Below are 24,004 nucleotides of genomic sequence, written 5' to 3'. Positions count from 1 at the left end.
TCCAAAGCTGAGCTGCAGATACCAATTCAACTGGATTTAATGACCTCAGAAGTCAGCCCTTTGAACTCTCCAATCACTGCACATTGGAAAGCTGGCCTCAGAAGCTCTTGAAGAATTCCACACAAGACTGACGGTCGACTTTCAACTTGGATCGACAAAGAAATCAGCCTCATCAGTGGCAGTTATAATCGCTTCAGCTCTGAATGCAAGCTAAAATGGTCTATCAGCTGTGGTCATTGTATCAAGAGGTTGACAGATGCTATGCTCGGCCAGGGATCATGATTTATTATGTTCCCAAATGAATGCTACAAAATGATCAGAGCAGCCTGTATCAGAGATGAACAGGATTCCACTGGCACACAGAACTGTTGATTGTGCTCAAACAGCAATGAACGTCCCCTAGAGAACCCTTAATTTTAATGACCAGAAGGGGCTCCAGTCAGTGAGCTCACAAGCTGATGTGCCATGCTATTCGAATCATATTTAATTTAAGCAGCTGTTCATTTACACTCTGTCGTAAAGCATCCTTGCATTATGCACAGAAACACTAGTCCAAATCTCTTGTCACTGGATATATGACACACGATGCACATTGGGATTCTGCTAAAGACCCAATGTGCAGACCTCTGTGGGAATTACACAGAGAGTTTTAACTTCTGGAACAAAAACAAAGTTGCTGGAAGAGCTCAACAGGTCTGGCAGCATCTTTGAAGAAAAAAATCAGAGTTAACGTTTCGGGTCCAGTGACCCTTCCACCACAGATGCTGCCAGACCTGCTGAGCTTTTCCAGCAACTTTGTTTTTGTTCCTGATTTACAGCATCCACAGTTCCTTCGAGATTTAATTTCCAACAGGTAATTTCTCATCCTCTGTTTTGTCATTCATGCCTTAACTTGACCAAGTTGGTGCGAAACTTTTTTTGCGTATGTGTGTGAAGTAGGCACTGACAGGCTCAGCAATTCCTCCATAATGCAACTCTACCTTTCATGTCAGTCAGAGTCAAATTGTGCAAAAGGAATTCAGTAAGACTCAGAGATGTTTTTCCAGAGCAGCTTCAGTAACAACCCACTAGGGAACAGGCGCTTCTGGATTTGGTGATGTGTAATGATGCAGACTTGGTTAGGGAATTTAAGGTAAAGAAACCCCTTGAGGCCAGTGATGATAATATGATAGAATTCACTCTGCAGTTTGAGAGAGAAACTGGAATCATTAAATGGTATTACAATTCAGTAAAAATAACTTCAAAGACTTGAGGGAGGAGCTGGCCAGGGTTGATTGGAAGGGGACAAAAACAAAGTTGCTGGAAAAGTTTAGCAAGTCTGGCACCATCCGTAAAGGAAAAAACAGAGTTAACGTTTTGGGTCCAGTGACCCTTCAAAAGGGGTAATGGTCGCTGAGGGAGTAACATGATAGAGATTTATAAAGTCATAAAGGGTATGGCTAGGCTGAATAGACAAGGTCTTTTCCCCAGGGTAGAGGAGTCCAAAACTAGAGGGCATAGGTTTAAGGTGAGAGGGGAAATATTTAAAAGGGACCTAAGAGGCAACCTTTTCATGCAGGGGGTAGTGTGTGTGTGGAATGAGCTGCCAGAGAAACTGATGCAGGCTGGTATAATTGTAACATTTAAAAGGCATCTGGTTGGGTATGTGAATAAGAAAGGTTTAGGGGGATAATGAGCCAAATGCTGGCAAATGGAACTAGATTAATTTAGGATATCTGGTCGGCATGGAAGAGTTGGATTGAAAGCTTTGTTTCACCTCCATGACTCTATAACTTTAAAAACTAGCAGAGGAAACTAAAAAAAGCAGAAAGTGGGGTGGGGTGAACCACATTACACATCACTAAATCCAGAACTGTCTGCTCCCTGGTAGGCTCTACCACAAGCTGTTCCATAAAAAAGCTTGTCGACATTCTAGAAATTCCTTTTCTTGTGTTCCTATCAACCTGATTTTCCCAGCCAACCAAAGCCTCCCTGATTTTTGTAACAGTGCTTTTCTTACGTACCTTCTCTATCTCATGATTTATTTTCTTCCCCACATCCTGACTACTGCTAGGGGGCCGGTACAAAACTCCCATCAGAGTCTTTTTCCCTTTTCAGTTCCTCAACTCTGACACACAGATTATATGCCTTCTGACTCTATATCACTTCTTGCTATCGATTTAATTTCATTTCTTACAACAAGGCAACCCCAGACTCTCTGCCTGCCCTTTCACAAGGCATGTGTATTATTGGATATCTAACTCCCAGCCCTGATCGCCTTGCAGCCATGTCTCTGTGATACCCACGACATCATACCTGCCAATTTCAGTCTGCACTACAAGCTCATTTACCTTGTTTCATACACTGTGTGCATTTTAGTACAATCTCAGTCCTGCATTGACTGTCCCCATTCTCATCGACTGCGTCCCCTCATTAACTGTGCCTGAAGTTAAATTCCCGAGCCTTTCCATACTTTCTGCCCTATTTATTGTTCTGGAAACTGTAACCACACACACACACACACACACACACACACACACACGCACACACAAAGAAAAGCTCTCGCCTTCCCCAGTGCCAATGCCCCATGAATTCAAACCCATTTCTCCTACACTAATCTTTGGGCCATATATCTACCTCTTTAATCTTGCTGACCCTCTGTCAATTTGCTTGTGGCTCAGGAAGTAATCCAAAGAGCATTATCCTTTTGGTTTTGCTTTCTAATTTAGCCCCTTAGCTGCTCATATTTCCTCATTAGAACTTTTTTCCTCCTTCTATTGCTATCATTGGTACCTCTTTGGACCATGACAGCTAGATCTTTCCCCTTCCACTCCAAATTCCCATGCAACCCAGATGAGATATTCTAAGGGAGGGCAAGTCAACTCTGGCTGACAACGAACCAGCAGACGATAACTAGGAAAGGAATAAGGGGTAGAAGATGAAATATAAGGTAAGCTAGCAATAATATAAAAGAAGTCTGCATGATTTTTTTTAATTGTATAAATATTAAAAGAGAGACATGGGAGGGCATGAAAGGGGCATGTGGGTGGCACGGTGGCTCAGTGGTTAGCACTGCTGCCTCACAGCTCCAGGGGCCCAGGTTCAATCCCAGCCTCAGGCAACCAGGTGTGTGAAGTTAGCACATTCTCCCTGTGTCTACATGGATTTTGTCTGGGTGCTCCGGTTTCCTCCCACTGTGCAGGTTAGGTGGAATGGCCATGCTAACTTGCCTGCCACGTCAGGGATGTGAAGGCTAGATGAGTCATCCATGGGAAATGCAGGGTTACAGACAGGGATGCTCTTTGAAGGTTTGGTGGGGACTTGATGGGCCAAATGGCCTGCTTCCATGGTGTAGAGAAATCTATGATAGGCAAAAGTGTCCATGAGACTGCTGGAAAAGCAGTAATGGGGAACAAAGAAATCGCAGAGTTGAGAAGGCACTTTGCATCAGTCTTCACTGTGGAAGACACCAGTAGTATACCAGAACTTCAAGAGAGTCAGGGGACAGAGGTGAGTGTCATGGTCATCACTGAGGAAAAGGTGCTGGGAAGCTGAAAGTGAAGGTAGATAAATCACCTGGACCACTAGGATTACACCTCAGATTGCTGTGGAGATTGTAAAGGCATTGGTGGTGATTTTTCAGGAATCACTGAAGTCAGGGTGGGCCCCAGAGGACTGGAAAACAGCTAATGTAACATCCTCATCTCAGAAGGGAGAGAGAGAGGCAGAAGATGGGAAATTACAGTCCAGTTAGTATGTCCTCAGTCACTGGTAAGATTTTACTGTCCATTATTAAGAACGAGACTGTGATATACTTGGAAGTCCATGGTAAAATAGGTCTGAGTCAGCACAGCTTCATCAAGGGGAGGTCAAGCCTGACGAATCTGTTAAAATTCTTTAAGGAGGTAACAAGCAAATTAGATAAAGGAGAGCCAATGGATATGATTTATTTGGATTTCCAGGATTCTGACAAGGTATCTCACAGGAGGACTGCTAAAAAAGATGAGTCGACAGTGTTTGGAGCACGGTTCTGGCATGGACAGAGGATTGGCTGACTGGCAGAAGGGAGAGAAGGGGGATAAAGGGGTCTTTTTCAGGATGGCAGCTGGTGACTTGTAGATTTCTACAGGTGTCAGTGTTGGGACCACATTACACATGAACAACTTAGACAAAGGAACTGAGGACATTGTCGCTAAGTTTGCACATGATGCAAAGATGGGTGGAAGGACAGATAATGTTGAAGCAGGGAGGTTGCAGATGTACTTTGAAAGCTTGGACAATAAGCAGATAAGTGGCAAATGGAATACAATGTGGGAAAGTGTGAGGTTATGCACTTTGGTAGGAAGGATAGAAATGTGACTAATCTCTACATGGAGAAAGGTTTCAGAAATCTGAAGCCAAAGGGGTTCTATTTCAGGATTCTCTTAACTTTCATTTTGCATTTTCCTTCCTAACGGCTATGTTAACATGCAGTTAAAGAGGGCTAGAATACAAGAGCAGAGATGTGCAGTCAAGGCTATGTAAGGTCATGGTTAGACTGCATTTAGAATACTGTGAACAGGTTTAGGCACTGTGTCTAAGGAAGGATGCTCTCACAGTGCAGGGGATACAGGTTTACGAGAATGATCCTGGGATGAAGGGCTTGCCATAAGATAAGGGGTTGAGGATGTGCACCTGTACAAAGTGGAGTTCAGAAGAGTGAAGGATTGATCGCATTGTTATTTACAGAATACTGAGAGGCCTGGATAGAGTGGATGTGGAGAGACTAGGACCTGAGGGCACAGCCTCAGGGTGAAGGGTTGGCGTTCAGAAGGGCAGCACAGTGGCTCAGTGGTGAGCAGCCTCACAGCACCAGGGTCCTGGGTTTGATTCGACCCTCAGGTGACTGTCTTTGTGGAGCTTGCACATTTTCCTTGTGCCTGCCTGGGTTTCCTCCAGGTGCTCCAGTTTCCTCCCATAGGCCAAAGATGTGCAGGTTAGGTGGATTGGCCATGCTGAATTGCCCCATAGTGTCCAGAGATGTATGGATTAGGTGCATTAGCCATGGGAAATACAGGGTTACAGCGAAAGGGTTGGGCGATGGGTCAGGAGGGGATGGTCTTTGAAGGGTCAGTGTTGACTAGTTGGGCCGAATGGCCTGTTTCCACACTGTAGGAATTCTATGATGATTATGAACTGAGATGAAGAGGAATTTCTTCAGCCAGAGGTTGGTGAATCTGTGTTACTCATTACCACTGAGGACCATGGAGGCCAAGTCATTGAATGTATTTGAGACAGAAGTGGATAGGTTCTTGATTAGTAAGGAGATCAAGGGTTATAGGGAGAAGCTAGGAGAATGGGGTTAAAAAGCATATCAGCCATGATCAAATGGAGGCGCAGACTTGACAAACCAAATAACCTAATTCTGCTGCTATACCTTATGGTCTATTTCAGTCTTAAACTGTTCTTCTGAATGAGAGAGAGAGAGAGAGAGAGAGAGAGAGAGGCACAGTCCAAAACAGAATAGAATCCCTACAGTAGGGAATCAGGTCTTTTGGTCCTACTAGTCCACACTGATTCCCTGAGGAGCATCCTACTCAATCCCCGGAACCCTGCATTTCCGTCCTACACGCTATGGGCAATTTAGCATGGCCAGCCTACCTAACCTGTGCATCTTTGGACTGTGGGAGGAAACCAGAGCACCTGGAGGAAACCCACACAGACACAGGGAGAATGTGCAAACTTCACACAGTCACCCAAGCGTGGAATTGAACTTGGGTCCCTGGTGCTGTGAGGCAGCAGTGCTAACCATCGAGTCACCGTGCCACCCTAAACGTAGAGCTGAGCTTCCTCAATTATACAGACTGGGCTACGTTAGCCAGATTGCCTGGCTGCAGCTTTCATCAAAGGCCTGTCCAACCACTGCGTGTCTTAGGAGCTGTCTCCGAATAAATTGCTGCTCCTATTTGGTATCACTTTCAAATGAAACTACTTTATGATAAGTCCCTGAACTTATGGGACTTATCATTTACTTAAAGTAGAAATAATAACAGCCCCAATAGCAAGAGTACCCAACACAGGACAAATATAAATCCTTCAATAATCACTTATTGCTCCCTACCTTTCAACCAGTTTCTAATTTTCAAAGCTTACTCTGAATTCTACCCTAAGGTAATTTAATAGTCCTTTGTGTAAAACTTTGCCCAATAACTTTTGAGAGTTAAGATACTTCATACAGTCATTGAGTCATAGAGACACACAGCACAGAAGCAGACTCTTCAGTCCAACCCATCCATGCTGACCAGGTTACCCAAACTAATCTAGTGCCATTAACCTGTGTTTGACCCACTTCTTTCTAAATCCTTCCGGTACTGATCCAAATGTCTTTTAAACGTTGCAACTGTACTCTGCATCTCCCACTTCCTCTGGCAGTTCATTCCACATACAAATCACCCACTGAGTGAAAAAGTTGCCCCTCAGGCCCCTTTTAAATCTTTCTCCTCTCACCTTAAAGCTATGCCTTCTAGTTGTGGAATCCCTTAACCTCGGCAAGAAAAAAACTTTGCTAATTATCTTATCTATTCCCCTCATGATTTGATAAACCTCTATAAGGTAATCATCAGCCTCTTGCGCTTCAGGGAAAAAAAGTCCTAGTCCCCTCTCCTTAAAAACTCAAACCCTTCAGTCCCAGAAACACCCTTGCATATCTTTTCGGCACCCTACTCAATCTAATAATATCCTTTGTGTAACAGGGTGACCAGAACTGCACACAGTACTTCAAAAGTGGCCCCACCAATGTCCTGTACAACTGCAACATGCTGTCCCAACTCCTAAATCTCAATTCTCTGGCCAATGAAGACAAGTGTCCTAAACGCCTTCTTCACCACCCTCTGACGCAACTGTCAATGAACTATGTATCTGAACTCCTAGACATCTCTATTTTACAACACTCCCCAGGGCTATACCATTAACTGTGTAAGTACTACTTTTGTTCATCTCACAAAAATGCAACACTTCCCATTTATCTCTGACCCATTCCATTTGGCTTCTCATTTTCATTTCTTTTCTGAAGCATTATCTACCAGGTCATTTTACAAGCTGATGATCCTCACGTTTGCTGTTGAAACTTAATTCCATACCATTGAATTAAAAGATAAATTTACCATAGTCTTACCAGACATAAGGCTGCTCTCTTGATCAAGAGAAACCTGCTGGATGATATGACCTGAGGGTCAACACACCTCAAGCAATGGAAGATAGCAAGGTGTAGAGCTGGATGAACACAGCAGGCCAAGCAGCATCAGAAGAGAAGGAAAGCTGACGTTTTGGGTCTGGACCCTTTTTTTCTGAAGAAGGGTGCAGACTCGAAACATCAGCTTTCCTGCTCCTGTGATGCTGCTTGGGCTGCTGTGTTCATCCAGCTCTACACCTTGTTATCTCAGATTCTCCAGCATCTGTGGTTCCTACCATCTCTCAAGCAATGAAAGAGGTTGATTTGGAGACTCCTTCATAATAACATCAACTACTGTGAGAACTGAACCTATACAGCAGGTGTCACTGTATTGCAGACGAGCTATGCAGCGTACTGAGCTAACCAACCCCATCACAGGACGTTAAGAACAAGTAGGATGTGGCACGATGGTTCAGTGGTTACCACTGCTGCCTCACAGCGCCAGGAAGCTGAGTTCAATTCCACTCTTGGGTGACTGTGCAGAGTTTGCACATTCTCTCCCCATGTCTGTGTGGGTTTCCTCCAGGTGCTCCAGTTTCCTCCCACAGTCCAAAGATGTGCAGGTTAGGTGGATTGGTCATGCTAAATTACCTGTATTGTTCAGGGATGTGTAGATTAGATGAGTTATAGGGAGAATTGGTCTGGGTGGGATACGTTGTGGACTTGTTGGGCCAAAGGGCTTGTTTCCATACTGCAGGGGTTCTATGAGTGACACGTCTTGTGCTCAATATGCATTTGTCACAAATACACTAGACAAAAAGGGTTACACAATGTAGAAGAGCACATTCAAAGCAATTTATGGAAATCAAAGTTGTTCATGTTTCTTACCAATTTCCAATAAAGCGTGGGTCACTCTGGTCAATCTGAATTATTGTCCAGGGGTCTACGTAGAAGCCAATCAATACTCCCCCTAGAAGGTATCCTGCTGCAGGACCTAATGCTCCCATAACATACATGATGGCTGGAAAGCAGAGATGACAGACAGCTTGAGTAAAACATTGTCAGCAACATGCACAAACAAAACAAGTGTTAGGTAGAAGTTAATTATACTGTAGAAAGTTATTCATGCTGTTATTCAGATGAGACACAGGTGAGGGTGAATCTTTCAACCTTGAGTATAAAATAGGCAAGAGTGAATTTGACAAGTTTGGCATCAAGGTCCTGGGTTTCGATGCATAAGTGGCATCAACAGTTGATTGGCCAAAATTTCATTTCCAATTGCTCTGCCACCTGTACACTTTGTCCAATGCATTGTGGAAATTTTCTGCTATAACTTTGAACACAACTACCTTGTTTTCCTTTCAAGTGAAGTCAATGCAAAAAAGAAGCTCAGCATGAATTGTAGAAGAGGCAGCAATTCCAATATTACCTGTGTTACACTCCCGCTGCATTTGAACATTTCAACTTATTAAACTAAGCATCTAGTTATGCATTCAGGAAAGTATATTCGGCACTATGTAATACAGAACATGAATTCTCCTGGTGTCTTGACAATGAAACAGATTATATCATCATCAATCTCGCTGCTGTTTATAAATCACCATTTTTATCCTATAAAGCGACAGAGATGACATTTCAAAAGACTGGCTGTAAAGTTTTTTTAACACATTGAGAACATGGAAGATGCTAAGTACACAAAAACTTTACTCTTTCAAATAGGATCTACTAACTTTATTGCAAAACTGCAATGTGAAACAATTATTATACAACAACAGGCAATTATATTGAAAACGTTGGGAATGAGTAGCTTTGGTTACACAGAATGATGCAAGATCTTTGAACAGCCATCCAATTGACCCCATTTCTTTGGTCCTATCCCCATTGCCATGCATCTATATTCCTTTTCAAATATTTATCCAATTCTCTGTTGAAAGCTAAACTGACGGAATTAAGTCTGAGGGAATCAAGGGAGGAGATTGCTTGGTCCTTAACAGAAGTCTTTATATTCTCTTTAATCAGAGGCAAGATCCCAGAAGACTAGCCAATATTGTTCCTTTGTTTAAGAAGGGCAGCAGAGAAAATCCAGGGCATTACAGGCCGGCGAGCCTTACACCAGTGATAGGGAAATTATTGAAGAAGATTCTTAGAAACAGGATTTACTCAAATTTGGAAAATAATTGACTTATTAGGGATAGTCAGCATGGCTTTACATGAAGGAGGTCTCATCTTACAAATCTGAATGGGTATTTTGAGGAATTTATAAAGGTGATTAATGAGGGTAGGGCAGTGGATATTGCCTACATGGACTTTACTGAAGAATTTGACAAGGTCCCTCGATTGTCCAGAAGATTAAGTTATATGGGAGCCAGGGTGAGTTGGTAAATTGCATAAAAATTTACTTTGGTCATAGAGGGTGGTGGTAGAAGGGTGATTTTCTGACTGGAAGTCTATGACCACAGATGTTCTGCACGGATTAGCACTGGGACCTCTGTGGTTTGTAATATGTATAAATGATTTAGATGAAAATGTAAGTGGTCTGATTAGAAAGTTTGCAGATGACATGAAACTTGCTGCAGTTTTGCATAGTGAGTGAAGTTATGAAAGGATACGTCAGGATATACATCAGTTGGAAAGTTGAGTGGAGAAATGGCAAATGGGATTTAACCTAGACAAGTGTGAGATGACGCACTTTGGGAGATCAAATGCAAAAGGAAGTATACAGTGTAGGGCAGAATCTTTAGGAGCACTTATATACAGAAAGCTCTTGGGGTGCATGTACATAGCTCTCGAAGATGGCAATACCAGTGGATGAGATAGTAAAGAAGGTATACAGCATACTTGCTTTCAGCAGTTGGGACATTGAGTATAAAAGTTGCCACGTCATATTACAGCTGTATAAGACTTCACTAAAACAGATTTGGAGTACTGTGTGCAATTTTGTTTGCCACTAGGAAGAATGTGGAGGATTTAGAGAGGGTACAGAAGAAGTTCACCTGAATGTTACCTGGATTGGAGTGTTTTACCTATAAGGAAAGGTTGGATAAACTTAAATTATTTTCAGTAGAGCCTCAGATGCTGAGGGGTGACCTGTAGAAGTATATTTATAGTGTTTTTTACTTATGTGGATATCAATAATGAATTAAATGAAATGGTCCACTGGTGTAATTCTAGATGACTTAAACAAGGAAAAATACTTTGGCCTCAGCTCCATAAAAGGCCCAATAAGAAATTCTCAACAAATGACTGCTTGGATGGAATTACTTCCAATAAGTTACCTTTTTGTTTAGAAAAGTCAGACCAGTCATTTTAGTACTGTGCATTTTCTGCCCTGCAGCTATTTTAATTAACTGATCTTTAGAATAGCCGAGGTATCATTTTTAATCAGGCAAAAACTTCATAACTATAGCCTGTCACTTACTAAATACCATAACCCCACTGAGAGGGATGCCAATGATAAATACCCAATGGAAATGTACATGTGAGATGTACCCGTCCTTGGGTACATGTTGAGCCTGTAACCTGATCATGTAGGTGTCTTGTCATTGTGTTATTAGCAGGAATGGCTAAACGGAGTCATGTAAGTAACCACTTGGATTGGATACCAGAAGCTGGATGGCTTCTGTGGAATGACAATCCAGTACCACTCTTCTTTTTAAAAGAAAATAAAAATGGGGGAGGAAGAGGAGAAACTGTACGCCTATTTATTAACTTTGTATTATTGTTATAATGTACTAAAACATTAATAATTTTTTGGTGCCTCAACAACATGACAGATTTTGGAAGTTACATTCTTTTAACTACAGAAGTGCGGCTCTAGATTTAGTGCTGAGAGCTTCACAGTCTCAGCTGGATAGCATATGGGAGCAAAAGAGTCTGAGAATGGGTGTAACATAAAGTAGTTCATACATTAGTCAGAGGATGTTAATTATGAATATTTTTACATGATTCTTTCAGCTATCATCTGCCTTCCATTATGTCAGTCCTGTAGCAGCTTATACATACACATTGATCTCGGATGCAATGACCAAGCAGCCAATCATGAAAATGATAAGACAAATGATAATTCAACCTTTCTTCATGTTATTAGCAGCCATGTGAACTGAAAACATTTAGCCATAACCTAGAAGTAGAATCATAGGACACAGAAAGAGCTCCTTAGCCTATCCTGTCTGCAAGGTCAAAGTTGCTGTAGTCTTATGATAAAGCTGCTCTCTCATTGGAGAGAAGCAACCAGTGGTGATTTAACCTAAGGATGAAGGGTCTAGGCCCAAAACGTCAGCTTTTGTGCTCCGAAGATGCTGCTTGGCCTGCTGTGTTCACCCAGATCTACACTTTGTTATCTAAGGATCATCACACCTTGGACAAGGGCACAGGCTGAGAAGGGGAATCTTCCATGCTAACCTCAGCCACTGTGGGAATTGAAACCACACTGTTAGCCTCTTCCCGCAATACAAAATGACAATCCAGCTAATGGAGCCACGTGACTCCTCTCTGCCAACCCTTTGATAAATCTATCCAATTAGTATTATTGCCTTTATATTTCCTCATTTTGAGAATTGTTTCTCTCTTCTGGCATTTATTTAATTCCTGCTTGAAAGATATTATTTAATCTTGGTCCAGCCATTTTAAGCAGTAATTCCATATCACACCCTTTTTTTAACATTCTTTCATAGGATAAGGTCATCACTGGCTAGGCCATCATTTAGAGTTATTGAGTCAGACAGCACAAAAACAGGGCCTTCAGCCCACCATGTCTACGCCGACCAACAAATACCAAACTACCCTCATCCCATTTACCTGCTCTTGGTCCAGAGCCAAGTGCTCATCCAGCTGCTTCTTAAATGTTGCAAGAGGACCTGTCTCCACAACCCTCTCAGGCAGCATGTTCCATATTGCTACCACCCTCTGAGCGAAAGACTTTGTCTTCTGAGCCACTTACTCCACCTTAAACCTATGCCCGCTCCCCCACCCCCAGTGTCAGACATGTCTGTCATGGGGAAAAGATTCTTGTGATTTACTCAGTCTGTGTCTCTCATAGTTGTGCGTACCTCAATCAGATCTCCCCCTCAGCCTCCTCTGCCATGGTCAGTTTGCACATCCAGCCTGAGGCCCCAACTCTCATCTCTCAGGCTGACAGGACCTCAAGCCCATTGAAAAATCACAGAGATGAGCCCGCTCCCCTTACCTGCTTCGTTTATGGTCACATCTCCTGTCCCTGATCATTGACCCTATCAGAAGGCCCTATCATGGGTGGTGTGACTGCATCCTATTAGAAGGAATAAGTTGCAGAATCGGTAATTCAGCCTCAAATTCATTTGTTGAATTCTGAGTTGAAGCTGCAGACAAGTTTACCCTGGATCACAATAACATTGAAGAGCTTCCACATGCTGCAGCCTTGCCACATCACCTGAACTGCAAACCTTGATGACTTTGATTATATTACTTATTCGTGATGACTTTTATATGTTTTATTAACATTACCATAATTTATCTACTATGCTAAAACTTATGAATAGAAAAGAACCAAAGCACATATTAGAGAATCAGCAAACTGCGAGTTCCTTTCTCGGTAGTCTATCAAGATCAATTCCAATGAATCTAACTGTCTCTGATTGCCTGCCGGGAGGTCTTTTCCTCACCTATTGCTTTAGGTGATGACGGCAACCTGCCTCAGGGTCTCCCTCTCACTTGTTCCTCTGGATAAGGTCAACAGAGGTTTGCAAATGACATTGGGGAGGAGCAGTACAGCTTTAACTCACTGTTCCATTGGAAATCCATCAGAAGTATTAGCTTTTCAATCCTAACCTCAACTGCTCTGACAGATGAACCTGCACTGACAATGCAATCATGTGATTTATGCTGTGTCTTTTTCTTATCTTTAACCAAAATTGAGCAATTCCACTTAATTCTAAACGGAACCAATTAAATGTAATGAGGTGCAGTGAATATAGCTGGGTCAGTGAATACTAAGTCTCGTGGTAGAATTATTAGACAATGGTATTGGCCTCCCTTTGCTAAGCAAGAGAAAATGTCTCAACTGTGGACACAGTGCCCATATATAGGTGTCATCTGAGGACAAAACCTCACTTGCAAGTGTGATGATAGCTAAAGCACTCACTTCTCAAGTTCACACCAATTGACACGTAACGTAACAAAATCTCCATCCGTATCTATGCAACAGTAACCCAGGCAATCTATCAGAAGAACAAGGGAGAGGAATGAAAGAAGTTTACATAAGTATCAGAATACACATATTAAATTCTTAGGATGAGGTGCTGCTGGGGAATCTGTCTAGTAAGCCATTTTCCCCAGGTTATCACCTTTCTGTACGAGTACATAATGGGATCAGCTGCTGAAATGTCAGGACAATAAAGTATACATCATGTGAATCATACACATGATTTGGCAAATTAAAAAATATTCAACCTTCTGTAAACAGTACAAATTGAATGAATTGTAAAAGCTGTACTGGGATTACAATGAGATAAAAACTCCCCTGTTATAAGTGTTAATTGTATCAGTTAAATATTTATTTGTATTCAACTAGTGTGTTAATTGTGTTCTTATATAAACATAAAGCCAGTATGGTCCGACTATTTCAAACAAGAGAAACAATGGTGGTGGTTTAACCTGAGGGTCACCATGCCTCAGGTGAGGGGAGAAGTTGAGAAGGAGAGTCATTCATCGTAACCTCAGCTGGCGATGGAAATTGAACCCACATGGTTGGCACATTACAAACTAGCCATCCAGCCAGCTGAGCTAGAAGCAAACTAAAACAACACTGATAGACTGTTGGAGTCACATATTATTAGCAATGGAGATGTTGTCACATCACAAGGAACAGGCTGCCAGATCATCTGATGAACAAAGACTGAATCGGCCAACAATGTATCCACTGGAGTTTAGAAGAATGAGGAGTAGAGTGGGCTGGATCTCATAGAAAACTATAAAATGCTATTAGGACTTGACAGGATAAACACAGGAAGGATATTCCTAACGACCAGGGAGCCCAGAACAAATGCTCACAGGTGTAGGAATACAGGAAAAGGACATTTATGACTAAGATGAGAAGAAATTTCTTCACCCAGACAGTGGTGAGCCTGTGGAATTCCCTGCCACAGGAAACAGTTGAGGCCAAAACATTGAATGGTTTCAAGAAAGAGTCAGGCATAGTGCACAGCGCTAAAGGGATCAAACGATATGGGTTGAAATTGGGTGTAGAGTAGGCAGTAGGGCCCTCAGTCACGACAATATTGAGTTGTAGAGCAGGCTTGAAGGGCCAAATGGCCTAGTCCCATTCCTAGTTTCTGAAACTATATAAGGTCCTTCTGAGGGAATTGATCAGGAAAAGTGAATAGCTCTTCTCACAGGTGAACAAGATACTCTCCTGACAAGCGCAAAGGACCACAGTTGTGCAGACTAGGTGAATTGGCCGTGCTAAATTTCCCATGGTATCCAGGGATATGCAAGCTGAGTGGATTAGACATAGGAAATGCAGGGTTACAGGGACAGCGTAGGGTGTAGATCTGGGTGGGATGCTCTTCGGAGGCTCAGAGTGGACTCAAGGGGCCGAATGGCCTGCTTCCACCCTGTATGGATTCTATGATTAATATGCAGTGCAGCAAGAGATTCGATGATCCTATGCAAGAGTTCATGGTCAATGAAATCATTTTCGAATGCAATATCCTTACCACTGAACCACAAGCCCAGCCACATTTCATTAATTTATTTCCCAACATTCTTCCATCAAGCCTCATATTGACTGCTTCATCTTCCCTCACACACAGCCACAAACCACACATGCACTTCCTACAGCTTGCACAACGCTGTTAGCTATTCAATCAGGAAAGGCACATCACCCACATTACACCACTCACAGTGACACATCACCCACATTATTTTACAGGGCAAGATGCCACAATGCTCAAGCTGGCAGCATCTACGCAATAGACTTTCATTCCATGGAAGAGACAGTGGTGACTGTAAGTGAAGGAACCCTCCCAGAGGCCAATGTCTGTGGTGGGGCTGTGGCCACAGAAGAAAATGATTGCAAGTGAATCCAGCTTCCCACATTTCACTATCTCTTCAGGTACATAAGCTTCGGACAGTTTTAGCATGTACCATTTACTTCCCATACCCATCCCTACCCCTTATCACAAGCCTACCCTTGCAGTTTTCTCCCTCAGGACAGCTAAGAACTGACAACCTAGTATAGAACTGGGAAAACTGTATTGGGGTTTGAAGGTAAATCCACACCTGACATGTGGCATCTATTAAAAGCCAGTTGGTCAGAATTCAGGACCTGTAAGGATGAAAGATAAGGATGGCAAGATTCAGGAGCCTTGTAAGATGAGAGATGTTGTAAGTGCAGTTAAAAAGGGAAAGGAAACATGTGTGCAGTTTAGGAAATAAATCAAATCACGCCCTTAAGGAGGATAAAGGAAGCAGAAAACAACAAGAAATTAGGAGGGCTATGAGGGGCCAAGAAATATCCTTGACAAGTAGGATGATGGAGAATCCTTAGGCATTCTATTGCTATATTAAGAGCAAGAAAGTAACTCGGGAAAGGGTAGAGCTACTCAAGGACAAAGAAAGATATTTGTGTGGAACCAGGGAAAGTGGATAAAGGACTAAATAAATCCATTGCATTGGTATTCACCAAAGAAAAAGGTGTGGACGATGGTAAGTTTAGAGAGGGGCTTGTTGACTTTCTAACGCATGCCGATATTAAGAAGGAGGTGGTGTTCAGTGCCATGAAAAGCATTAAGGTAATTAAGTCTCCAGGGCCTCTTGGGATCTATCCCAGGATACAGAAGGAGGTGAGGGAGAAGACTGCTGAGGCTTTGAAGAGATCTTTATAACTTTTTTAGCTACTGGCAAGACCCCAGAATACTGAAAAATGAGCAATGATGTTCCTTTGTTTAGGAAGGGCAACAGGGACAATTCTGGAAATTATAGGCTGGTGAGACATACATCAATTGTTTGGAAATTATTGGAGAATATTCTTAGGGGCAGGATTTACTCACATTTGGAGAAGAATGGCCTTATGGGGGATAGTCAGATGGTGTTGTGCAGGGGGGATCTTGTCTTAGAAACTTGATTCATTTTGATCAAACATTTAACAAGATGATTGTTGAGGGCAAGGCAGTGGACATTGTCTACATGGACTTTACTGAAGTATTTGACAAGGTCTCTCATGGTAAACTGTTCCAGATCAAATTGCAAGAAATCCGTAGTGAGTTAGCAAGTTGGTTACAAAAGTGGCTTGACCACAAAAGACAGGTGATAGTTGTGGACAGGGATTTTCCTGACTGGAAATCTGTGACCAGTGGCGCTCCATAAGAATCAGTGCTGGGACCTCTGTTGTTTGTAACATATATAATTGATTTGGATGAAAATGCCAGTTGTCTGATTAGTAAGTTTGCAAATGACACAAAAATAAGTGAAGTTGTAGATAATAATGAATGATATCAAAGGGTGCAGCAGGATATAGAACAGCTGAAAAGTTGGGAGGAGAAATGGCAGATGGAGTTTAATCCAGATGAGTGTGAAATGATGCACTTTAGGAGCTCAAATACACAAATAAATTAAGCAGTAAATGGCAGGGCCCATAGGAATACTGATGTACAGAGACATCTTGCAGTTCAAGTCCACAGCTCCATGAAAGTGGCAACACAAGTAGATGAGGTGGTAAAGAAGGTGCAGAGCACGCTTGCCTTCAACAGTCGGGACAAATATTATAAAACTTGGCAAGTCATGTTGCAGCTGTATAGCACTTTAGTTAGGACATATTTGGAGTACTGTGTGCAGTTCTGGTCCTCACACTTTAGGAATATTGTGGAGGCTTTGGAGAGCGTAATCTTTGGAGAGAGTGTAATCTGTGGCAGCTATCAGGAGAGACTGGCCAAACTTGGACTCTTTTCGCTAGAGTGTCAGAGACTGAGAGGTGAACTGATAGAAATATATAAAATTATGAGAGGCACGGGGACAGTGAATAGTTAGAGTCTTTTTCCCAAGGTACAAATACCAAATACGAGAAACGCAGGTCTAAGATGAGAGGAGGAAAGTTTAAAAGAGATGTATGAAGGAAGTTTTTTTTACACAGAGGGCGGTAGATGCCTGGAACAAAATAGTAGAAGCGGATATGATAGCAAGTTTTAAGAGGCATTTAGACTGACACATGAACAGGTAGAGTATAGAGGGATATACCATGTGCAGGTAGATGGGATCAGTTCAGAATGGCATCATGGTCATCACAGGTTTGGCAGACCAAAGGGCCTGTTCCTGTGCTGCACTGTTCTATATTCCACGGTTAGGCCTAGAACATTACCCCGAGGAGATCCTGCCAAGAAGTCTTGGAGATGAGATGATTGATCTCCAACAACATAGGGCAGCATAATGACTAAGTGGCTTGTACTGCTTGCCTCACAGTGCTAGAGACCCTGAATTTGCACATTCTCCCCATATCTAGAACATAGAACAGTACAGCACAGAACAGGCCCTTCAGCCCACAATGTTGTGCCGACCATTGATCCTCATGTATGCACCCTCAAATTTCTGTGACCATATACATGTCCAGCAGTCTCTTAAATGAGCCCAATGACCTTGCTTCCACAACTGCTGCTGGCAACGCATTCCATGCTCTCACAACTCTCTGCGTAAAGAACCTGCCTCTGACATCCCCTCTTTACTTTCCACCAACCAGCTTAAAACTATGACCCCTCGTGCTAGCCATTTCTGCCCTGGGAAATAGTCTCTGGCTATCAACTCTATCTATGCCTCTCATTATCTTGTATACCTCAATTAGGTCCCCTCTCCTCCTCCTTTTCTCCAATGAAAAGAGACCGAGCTCAGTCAACCTCTCTTCATAAGATAAGCCCTCCAGTCCAGGCAGCATCCTGGTAAACCTCCTCTGAACCCTCTCCAAAGCATCCACATCTTTCCTATAATAGGGCGACCAGAACTGGACGCAGTATTCCAAGTGCGGTCTAACCAAAGTTTTATAGAGCTGCAACAAGATCTCACGACTCTTAAACTCAATCCCCCTGTTAATGAAAGCCAAAACACCATATGCTTTCTTAACAACCCTGTCCACTTGGGTGGCCATTTTAAGGGATCTATGTATCTGCACACCAAGATCCCTCTGTTCCTCCACGCTGCCAAGAATCCTATCCTTAATCCTGTACTCAGCTTTCAAATTCGACCTTCCAAAATGCATCACCTCGCATTTATCCAGGTTGAACTCCATCTGCCACCTCTCAGCCCATCTCTGCATCCTGTCAATGTCCCGCTGCAGCCTACAACAGCCCTCTACACTGTCAACGACACCTCCGACCTTTGTGTCGTCTGCAAACTTGCTGACCCATCCTTCAATCCCCTCATCCAAGTCATTACTAAAAATTACAAACAGTAGAGGCCCAAGGACAGAGCCCTGTGTGGGTTTCTTCTGGATGCTCCAGTTTCCTCCTACAATCCAAAGATGTGCAGGTTAGGTGGATTCTAAGATGTGGGGTTATATATTTAGGATTCGTCTGGGAGGGATGCTCTTCAGAGGGGTGGTGTAGACTCAAAAGGCCGAATGGCCTGCTTCCACACTGTACGGATTCTATGAAGATGATGATTCAATGAACTACAGCCATATCAGGTATGTCACCTGCTCCGACCTGCGAGGACCCAGATGTGAAACAGTTTAAGGTGACTGACACCATCATTGCGACTGGCAGCACCCTCCTCATCCTACTACGAAACTACAGGCCTGATGACGATAAGTGGCAAAGTTCTCATTGCTCTGCCTTGTAAAACACAGACAATGCAAACTGACAGATATGACTTTGGTGAAAGTAGAAATGTGCTTAGAATATCTCAACCTTCTGCTAGGAACCCTTCTCATTTCCCTCCTCCTGGACATAGTTTGTCCTCTTATCAGCTGCCCCATCTCCCAGACGAATCCTAAGTACAGTGAAAAGGTTTGTTTTGTGAGCATTACAGTCAGAGCCAACAAGGACATACAGATTATAGGGTACTTAGTCAGAGTGAGACATACAGATTACAAATGCACAGGAGGTGCACAAAGCAAGATCAACAATATTTGAAGTTACAGAATCCATTCAGCAGTCCAATTATGGCAGGGAAGAAGCTGTCCTGAAATAGTTGGTGCACGTGTTCAAGCTTCTGTATCTTCTGCCTGATGAAAGAGGTTGCAGGAGAGCGTTGCCGGGGCGGCAGGAGTTTTCAATCATGTCGGTAGCCTTTCCACAGCGACGAGAAGTGTAAATAAAGTCCACGGATAGAAGGCTGACTCCTGTGATGGTCTGGGGTGTGCACACCACCTTCTGTAGTTTCTGTAGTTTCTTACAGTCCTGGGCAGAGCAGTTGCCATACCAAGCAGTTATGCTGCCAGACAATATGCTTTCTATGATGCATCTGCAAAATTTAGTGAGGGTCCTTATAGCCATGCCAAATTTCCTAAGCCGTCTGAGGAAGGAGAGGTGTTATTGTGCCTTCTTCACCGTCACCTCTAATTGGAAGTCCAGGATAGATTGTCTGTTATCATCACTCCTAGGAACTTGACACTCTTCACCCTCTCCACCTCAGCTCCATTGATGTAGATGGGGGTGCGTCCTCTTCCTCACTTCCTGAAGTCATTCATCAGTTGTTTAGTTTTGCTTACATTGAGAGACAGATTGTCACCATTGCAGCACAGCACCAAGCCCTCTGTCTCCTTTTTGTACTTTGACTCATCACTGGTTGATATCCATCCTACCATGGTGGTGCCATCAAGAAACTTGTAGATGGTGTTTGCTCGATATTTGGCTACAGAGTTGTAGATGTACAGGGAATACAGTAGGGGGCTCAGAACGCATTCTTGGTAGGTGGGGAGTCCAGCGTTGAGTGCTACTGTGCAGGAGGTGCAGTTATCTATCCTCACTGATTGCAGTCCGTGGGTCAGGAAGCTGAGGATCCCTTTGCAGCGGGTGGAGCTGAGACCAAGGTCTTGGAGTTTTGAGATCAGTCTGGGGGGGGGGGGGGGGGTGGCGGGGAGAGATAATGGTGTTGAAGGCAGAGCTGTAGTCAATGAGCAGGGGTCTGACTTAGGTGTCTTTGTTGTCCAGATGTTCCAGGGATGGGTGCAGGGATAAGGAAATGGCATCTGCTATGCATTTGTTTCTCTGGTAGGCAAACTGCTGGAGATTGAAGCAGGCTGGGAGACTGGAGTTGATGTGGGCCATGACAAGCATCTTGAAGCACTTCATGATTATGGAGGTCAGAGCCACTGGGCAATAGTCATTAAGGCACAGTGCATGTGCTTTCTTTGTTACTGGGATGATGGTGGTCTTCTTGAAGCAGGTGGGGACTCTAGCTTCCACTACACACAATACTTCAGAAGTGCTTTAACCTACCTATTACACAGTTCCTGTACAACATTACTGACTGACATCAATCTATCTACCGTGCAGACTTCAACATCTGTGCTAATGGCTCTCCAAGCTCATCTAAATTCTCTAGCATTCATTGCTGGCCAAGCCATTGATGTACGTATAATAAGCAGGCATTACTTTGATAGCAGTATGGCACCGAAGCACTAAAACTACCGGTACTAGAGGACCCAATTTTACAACCAATATTATTCAACAGAATTATTTCCCAGCAATTTCCTAAATGTCAAACTTTCACAGTAACTGTTCCTTCATTGAGAATGCAATTAAACACCTAATAAATGAAACATGACAGTTGTCAATGCTAACCACAAGAACCCGCAGGTGAAAATAAATTAGTCTTCCCAGAGCTATGTGGTAGAATGTGGATCAACAGAATGTCAGTTCATTCTGGAATGTGAATGCATATTCACATGACAAAAAGGCTACATCTTTCTCTCTGAAAATCTGTAACTCTCTTGTGGAAATTGAGTCTATTACCATGTTAGTCACAACTTGACGCAAGCTGCTATCTTTATTCAATCCATGCATACGGCCAGTGTGGGTAAAAGGGACATTTCACTAGACTTTGAGACAAAGATTGAAAGAAAGGAGATATATGAATAGGGCAGTATAGTCAAGGAGAATTTGGACGACTGCTCAGAGAAGGTAAGCACTGAGACAATTGAAGCAAATGGTATGTGTCCATATTATAATTTCAATTCAATGTAATTCACATTGGTGCAATGGCAAGTGAGTGAAGCAAATAGTATACTAATCTATAATTATATTTGACCTCAGGGTGTTTGATGTCAATAATGGGATAGAAAATAATCGATTCCTTTGTTCTTTTACGCAGCAATTAAATGCCTCAGTTTAAACAACAACAACACCCAGGGCAAAATGATTTGAATAGTATCAGGCACCAAGTGCTTTTTCCTGTGTCCTACTGTATATATATCTTTCGTACACAGTAGCTTTACCAAATTGTAAAATATCTGTAGTGTTCAGGGCCTGCACATTACTCATTATGTTCATGAGACACTGAAAATTAAGCCTGTGACTCATCATCTTCACAACATACAATTTCTGCCTCACCTGAGAAACATGAACAGTGTTGTGCTTATTGACCAATCTGGAATATTGCATCCAGTTCTGACCGACCTCTTATAGGAAGGATATTATCAAGCCGGAGAGGGTTCAGAACAGGTCTACCAGGATGTTGCCGAGTATGGAAGGTTTGAGTTATAAACAAAGGCTGAATAGCTGGGATAATGGGAACTGCAGATGCTGGAGAATCCAAGATAATAAAATGTGAGGCTGGATGAACACAGCAGGCCAAGCAGCATCTCAGGAGCACAAAAGCTGACGTTTCGGGCCTAGACCCTTCATCAGAGAGGGGGATGGGGTGAGGGTTCTGGAATAAATAGGGAGAGACGGGGGGGGGGGGGGGGGGGGGGGGGGCGGACCGAAGATGGAGAGAAAAGAAGATAGGTGGAGAGGAGAGTATAGGTGGGGAGGTAGGGAGGGGATAGGTCAGTCCAGGGAAGATGGACAGGTCAAGGAGGTGGGATGAGGTTAGTAGGTAGGAGATGGAGGTGCGGCTTGGGGTGGGAGGAAGGGATGGGTGAGAGGAAGAACAGGTTAGGGAGGCAGAGACAGGTTGGACTGGTTTTGGGATGCAGTGGGTGGAGGGGAAGAGCTGGGCTGGTTGTGTGGTGCACTGGGGGGAGGGGACGAACTGGGCTGGTTTGGGGATGCGGTGGGAGAAGGGGAGATTTTGAAGCTGGTGAAGTCCACATTGATACCATTGGGCTGCAGGGTTCCCAAGTGGAATATGAGTGGCTGTACCTGCAACTTTCGGGTGGCATCATTGTGGCAGTGCAGGAGGCCCGTGATGGACATGTCATCTAGAGAATGGGAGGGGGAGTGGAAATGGTTTGCGACTGGGAGGTGCAGTTGTTTGCAGTTCGTCCCCTCCCCCCACTGCACCACACAACCAGCCCAGCTCTTCCCCTCCACCCACTGCATCCCAAAACCAGCCCAACCTGTCTCTGCCTCCCTAACCTGTTCTTCCTCTCACCCATCCCTTCCTCCCACCCCGAGCCGCACCCCCATCTCCTACCTACTAACCTCATCCCACCTCCTTGACCTGTCACTCCCTAATAGCATTGTGGTTCTACCTACACCAAATGGATACAGTGGTTCAACAAAGCAGCTCACCACCACTTCCTCAAGGGCAATAAGGATGGACAATAAATGCTGGCTCACCAATGTCTCATGTAAGCCTATTAATTTACAACATGCTTGATGTTGATTGTTATATACAATCAATGAGCCACAGGATAAATACACAAAAAGACAGCAATTCAAAGGACGTTGGCGAAACATCTGCACACCAGTGCTTTTGGATCTATACCTTTCCTCTTTGTTCCTCCACCCAAAAATTTACTACTCACCTGTCCCTAAGATTTGATAGATAAGATAGCATTCAGTGTTTCAGCCACTACTACTACTCTGCTTGCCTCTCCAGAGGCTTACTTAGTTTACACTGCACTCTCTGTTTCAATTGCTTATGGTGTGGTTCTTAACTAAAGAATGGGCCTTCTTGACAGGATTGCCTACAGAGAGAGCTCCAAAGACATTTCGAGGAATGGAGCACCTTTCACTCTGGCTCTTGCTTCAGCTATTTTGCCACTTGTCCATATTCAGCTAGAACTGCAACCAGCAGCTGCTTGATCTGGAATCACTACCGCACAGCTTAGGAAAGGTTCCAGTCGATGCTAATAAAATGACCTTGCACCTAGTGCCAGGTTATCTCATTGTGGTGCTGGAATGTTAATCTTTCAGTGTGAAATGATCAATGAATAGGAGTGCACTGTCAACCCAGTAAATGAGAAATGTACATATTTTAAGACAACAGCGTGGGAACAATATATCAACTTACGAATATTTTGTAATATAAGATTATTAAAACGAAATTTTGTAACTATTGATACTTTTTGTAACTGTCAAAGGTCCCATCTACCTTGTTACCAACAATTTCCTCCTCAAAAACTTTGGCACCAATCAGGTTTTGTACAGATTGTGAAAACTGCAAATTCTTCAGTCATGTCAAATGAGATAAGTGAACTTTGCTCTTTGGAAGCTTATAATAATTTATAGAAAATAAGCTGACTGCTGGTTAAAACTCTGTCTCACAGGTCTGGGAAACACTTTAGCAGGTTAGTGCATTTCTCTCAAATAATCCACTTAATAAACAAATAGTAAATACATAAGTTTTAAAAACTGTAAACAGTTGACAAACAGAAATCTCTGCAAAATATGTCCTTTGCGGCACTTTTATGCTTTAATAACTGGACTCTCTTGAGAGAACTGTGCTGAGAAAAAGAAGCCATCACACAGAAAGGCAGTTAAGAGTCAGCCACATTGCCGCAAATCTGCAGTCACATGTGGGCCT

General features: G+C 43.2%; 1 protein-coding gene across 2 annotated transcripts in view; it reads right to left on the bottom strand.

Moving 5' to 3' along the window:
• Positions 1 to 24,004, bottom strand: part of LOC125451395 (solute carrier organic anion transporter family member 5A1) — a 161,633-nt gene that overhangs the window by 71,715 nt on the left and 65,914 nt on the right. For both annotated transcript variants that reach the window (XM_048528432.2, XM_048528433.2), the window contains exon 2: positions 8,018 to 8,150. In XM_048528432.2, the coding sequence (XP_048384389.1) occupies positions 8,018 to 8,150 (133 nt within the window). The remainder of the gene's footprint in view (positions 1 to 8,017; positions 8,151 to 24,004) is intronic.

Source organism: Stegostoma tigrinum, chromosome 5, assembly GCF_030684315.1.
Source record: "Stegostoma tigrinum isolate sSteTig4 chromosome 5, sSteTig4.hap1, whole genome shotgun sequence".
In the NCBI taxonomy this organism is placed as follows: domain Eukaryota; kingdom Metazoa; phylum Chordata; class Chondrichthyes; order Orectolobiformes; family Stegostomatidae; genus Stegostoma; species Stegostoma tigrinum.
This window is presented reverse-complemented; position numbering and strand designations above follow the sequence as displayed.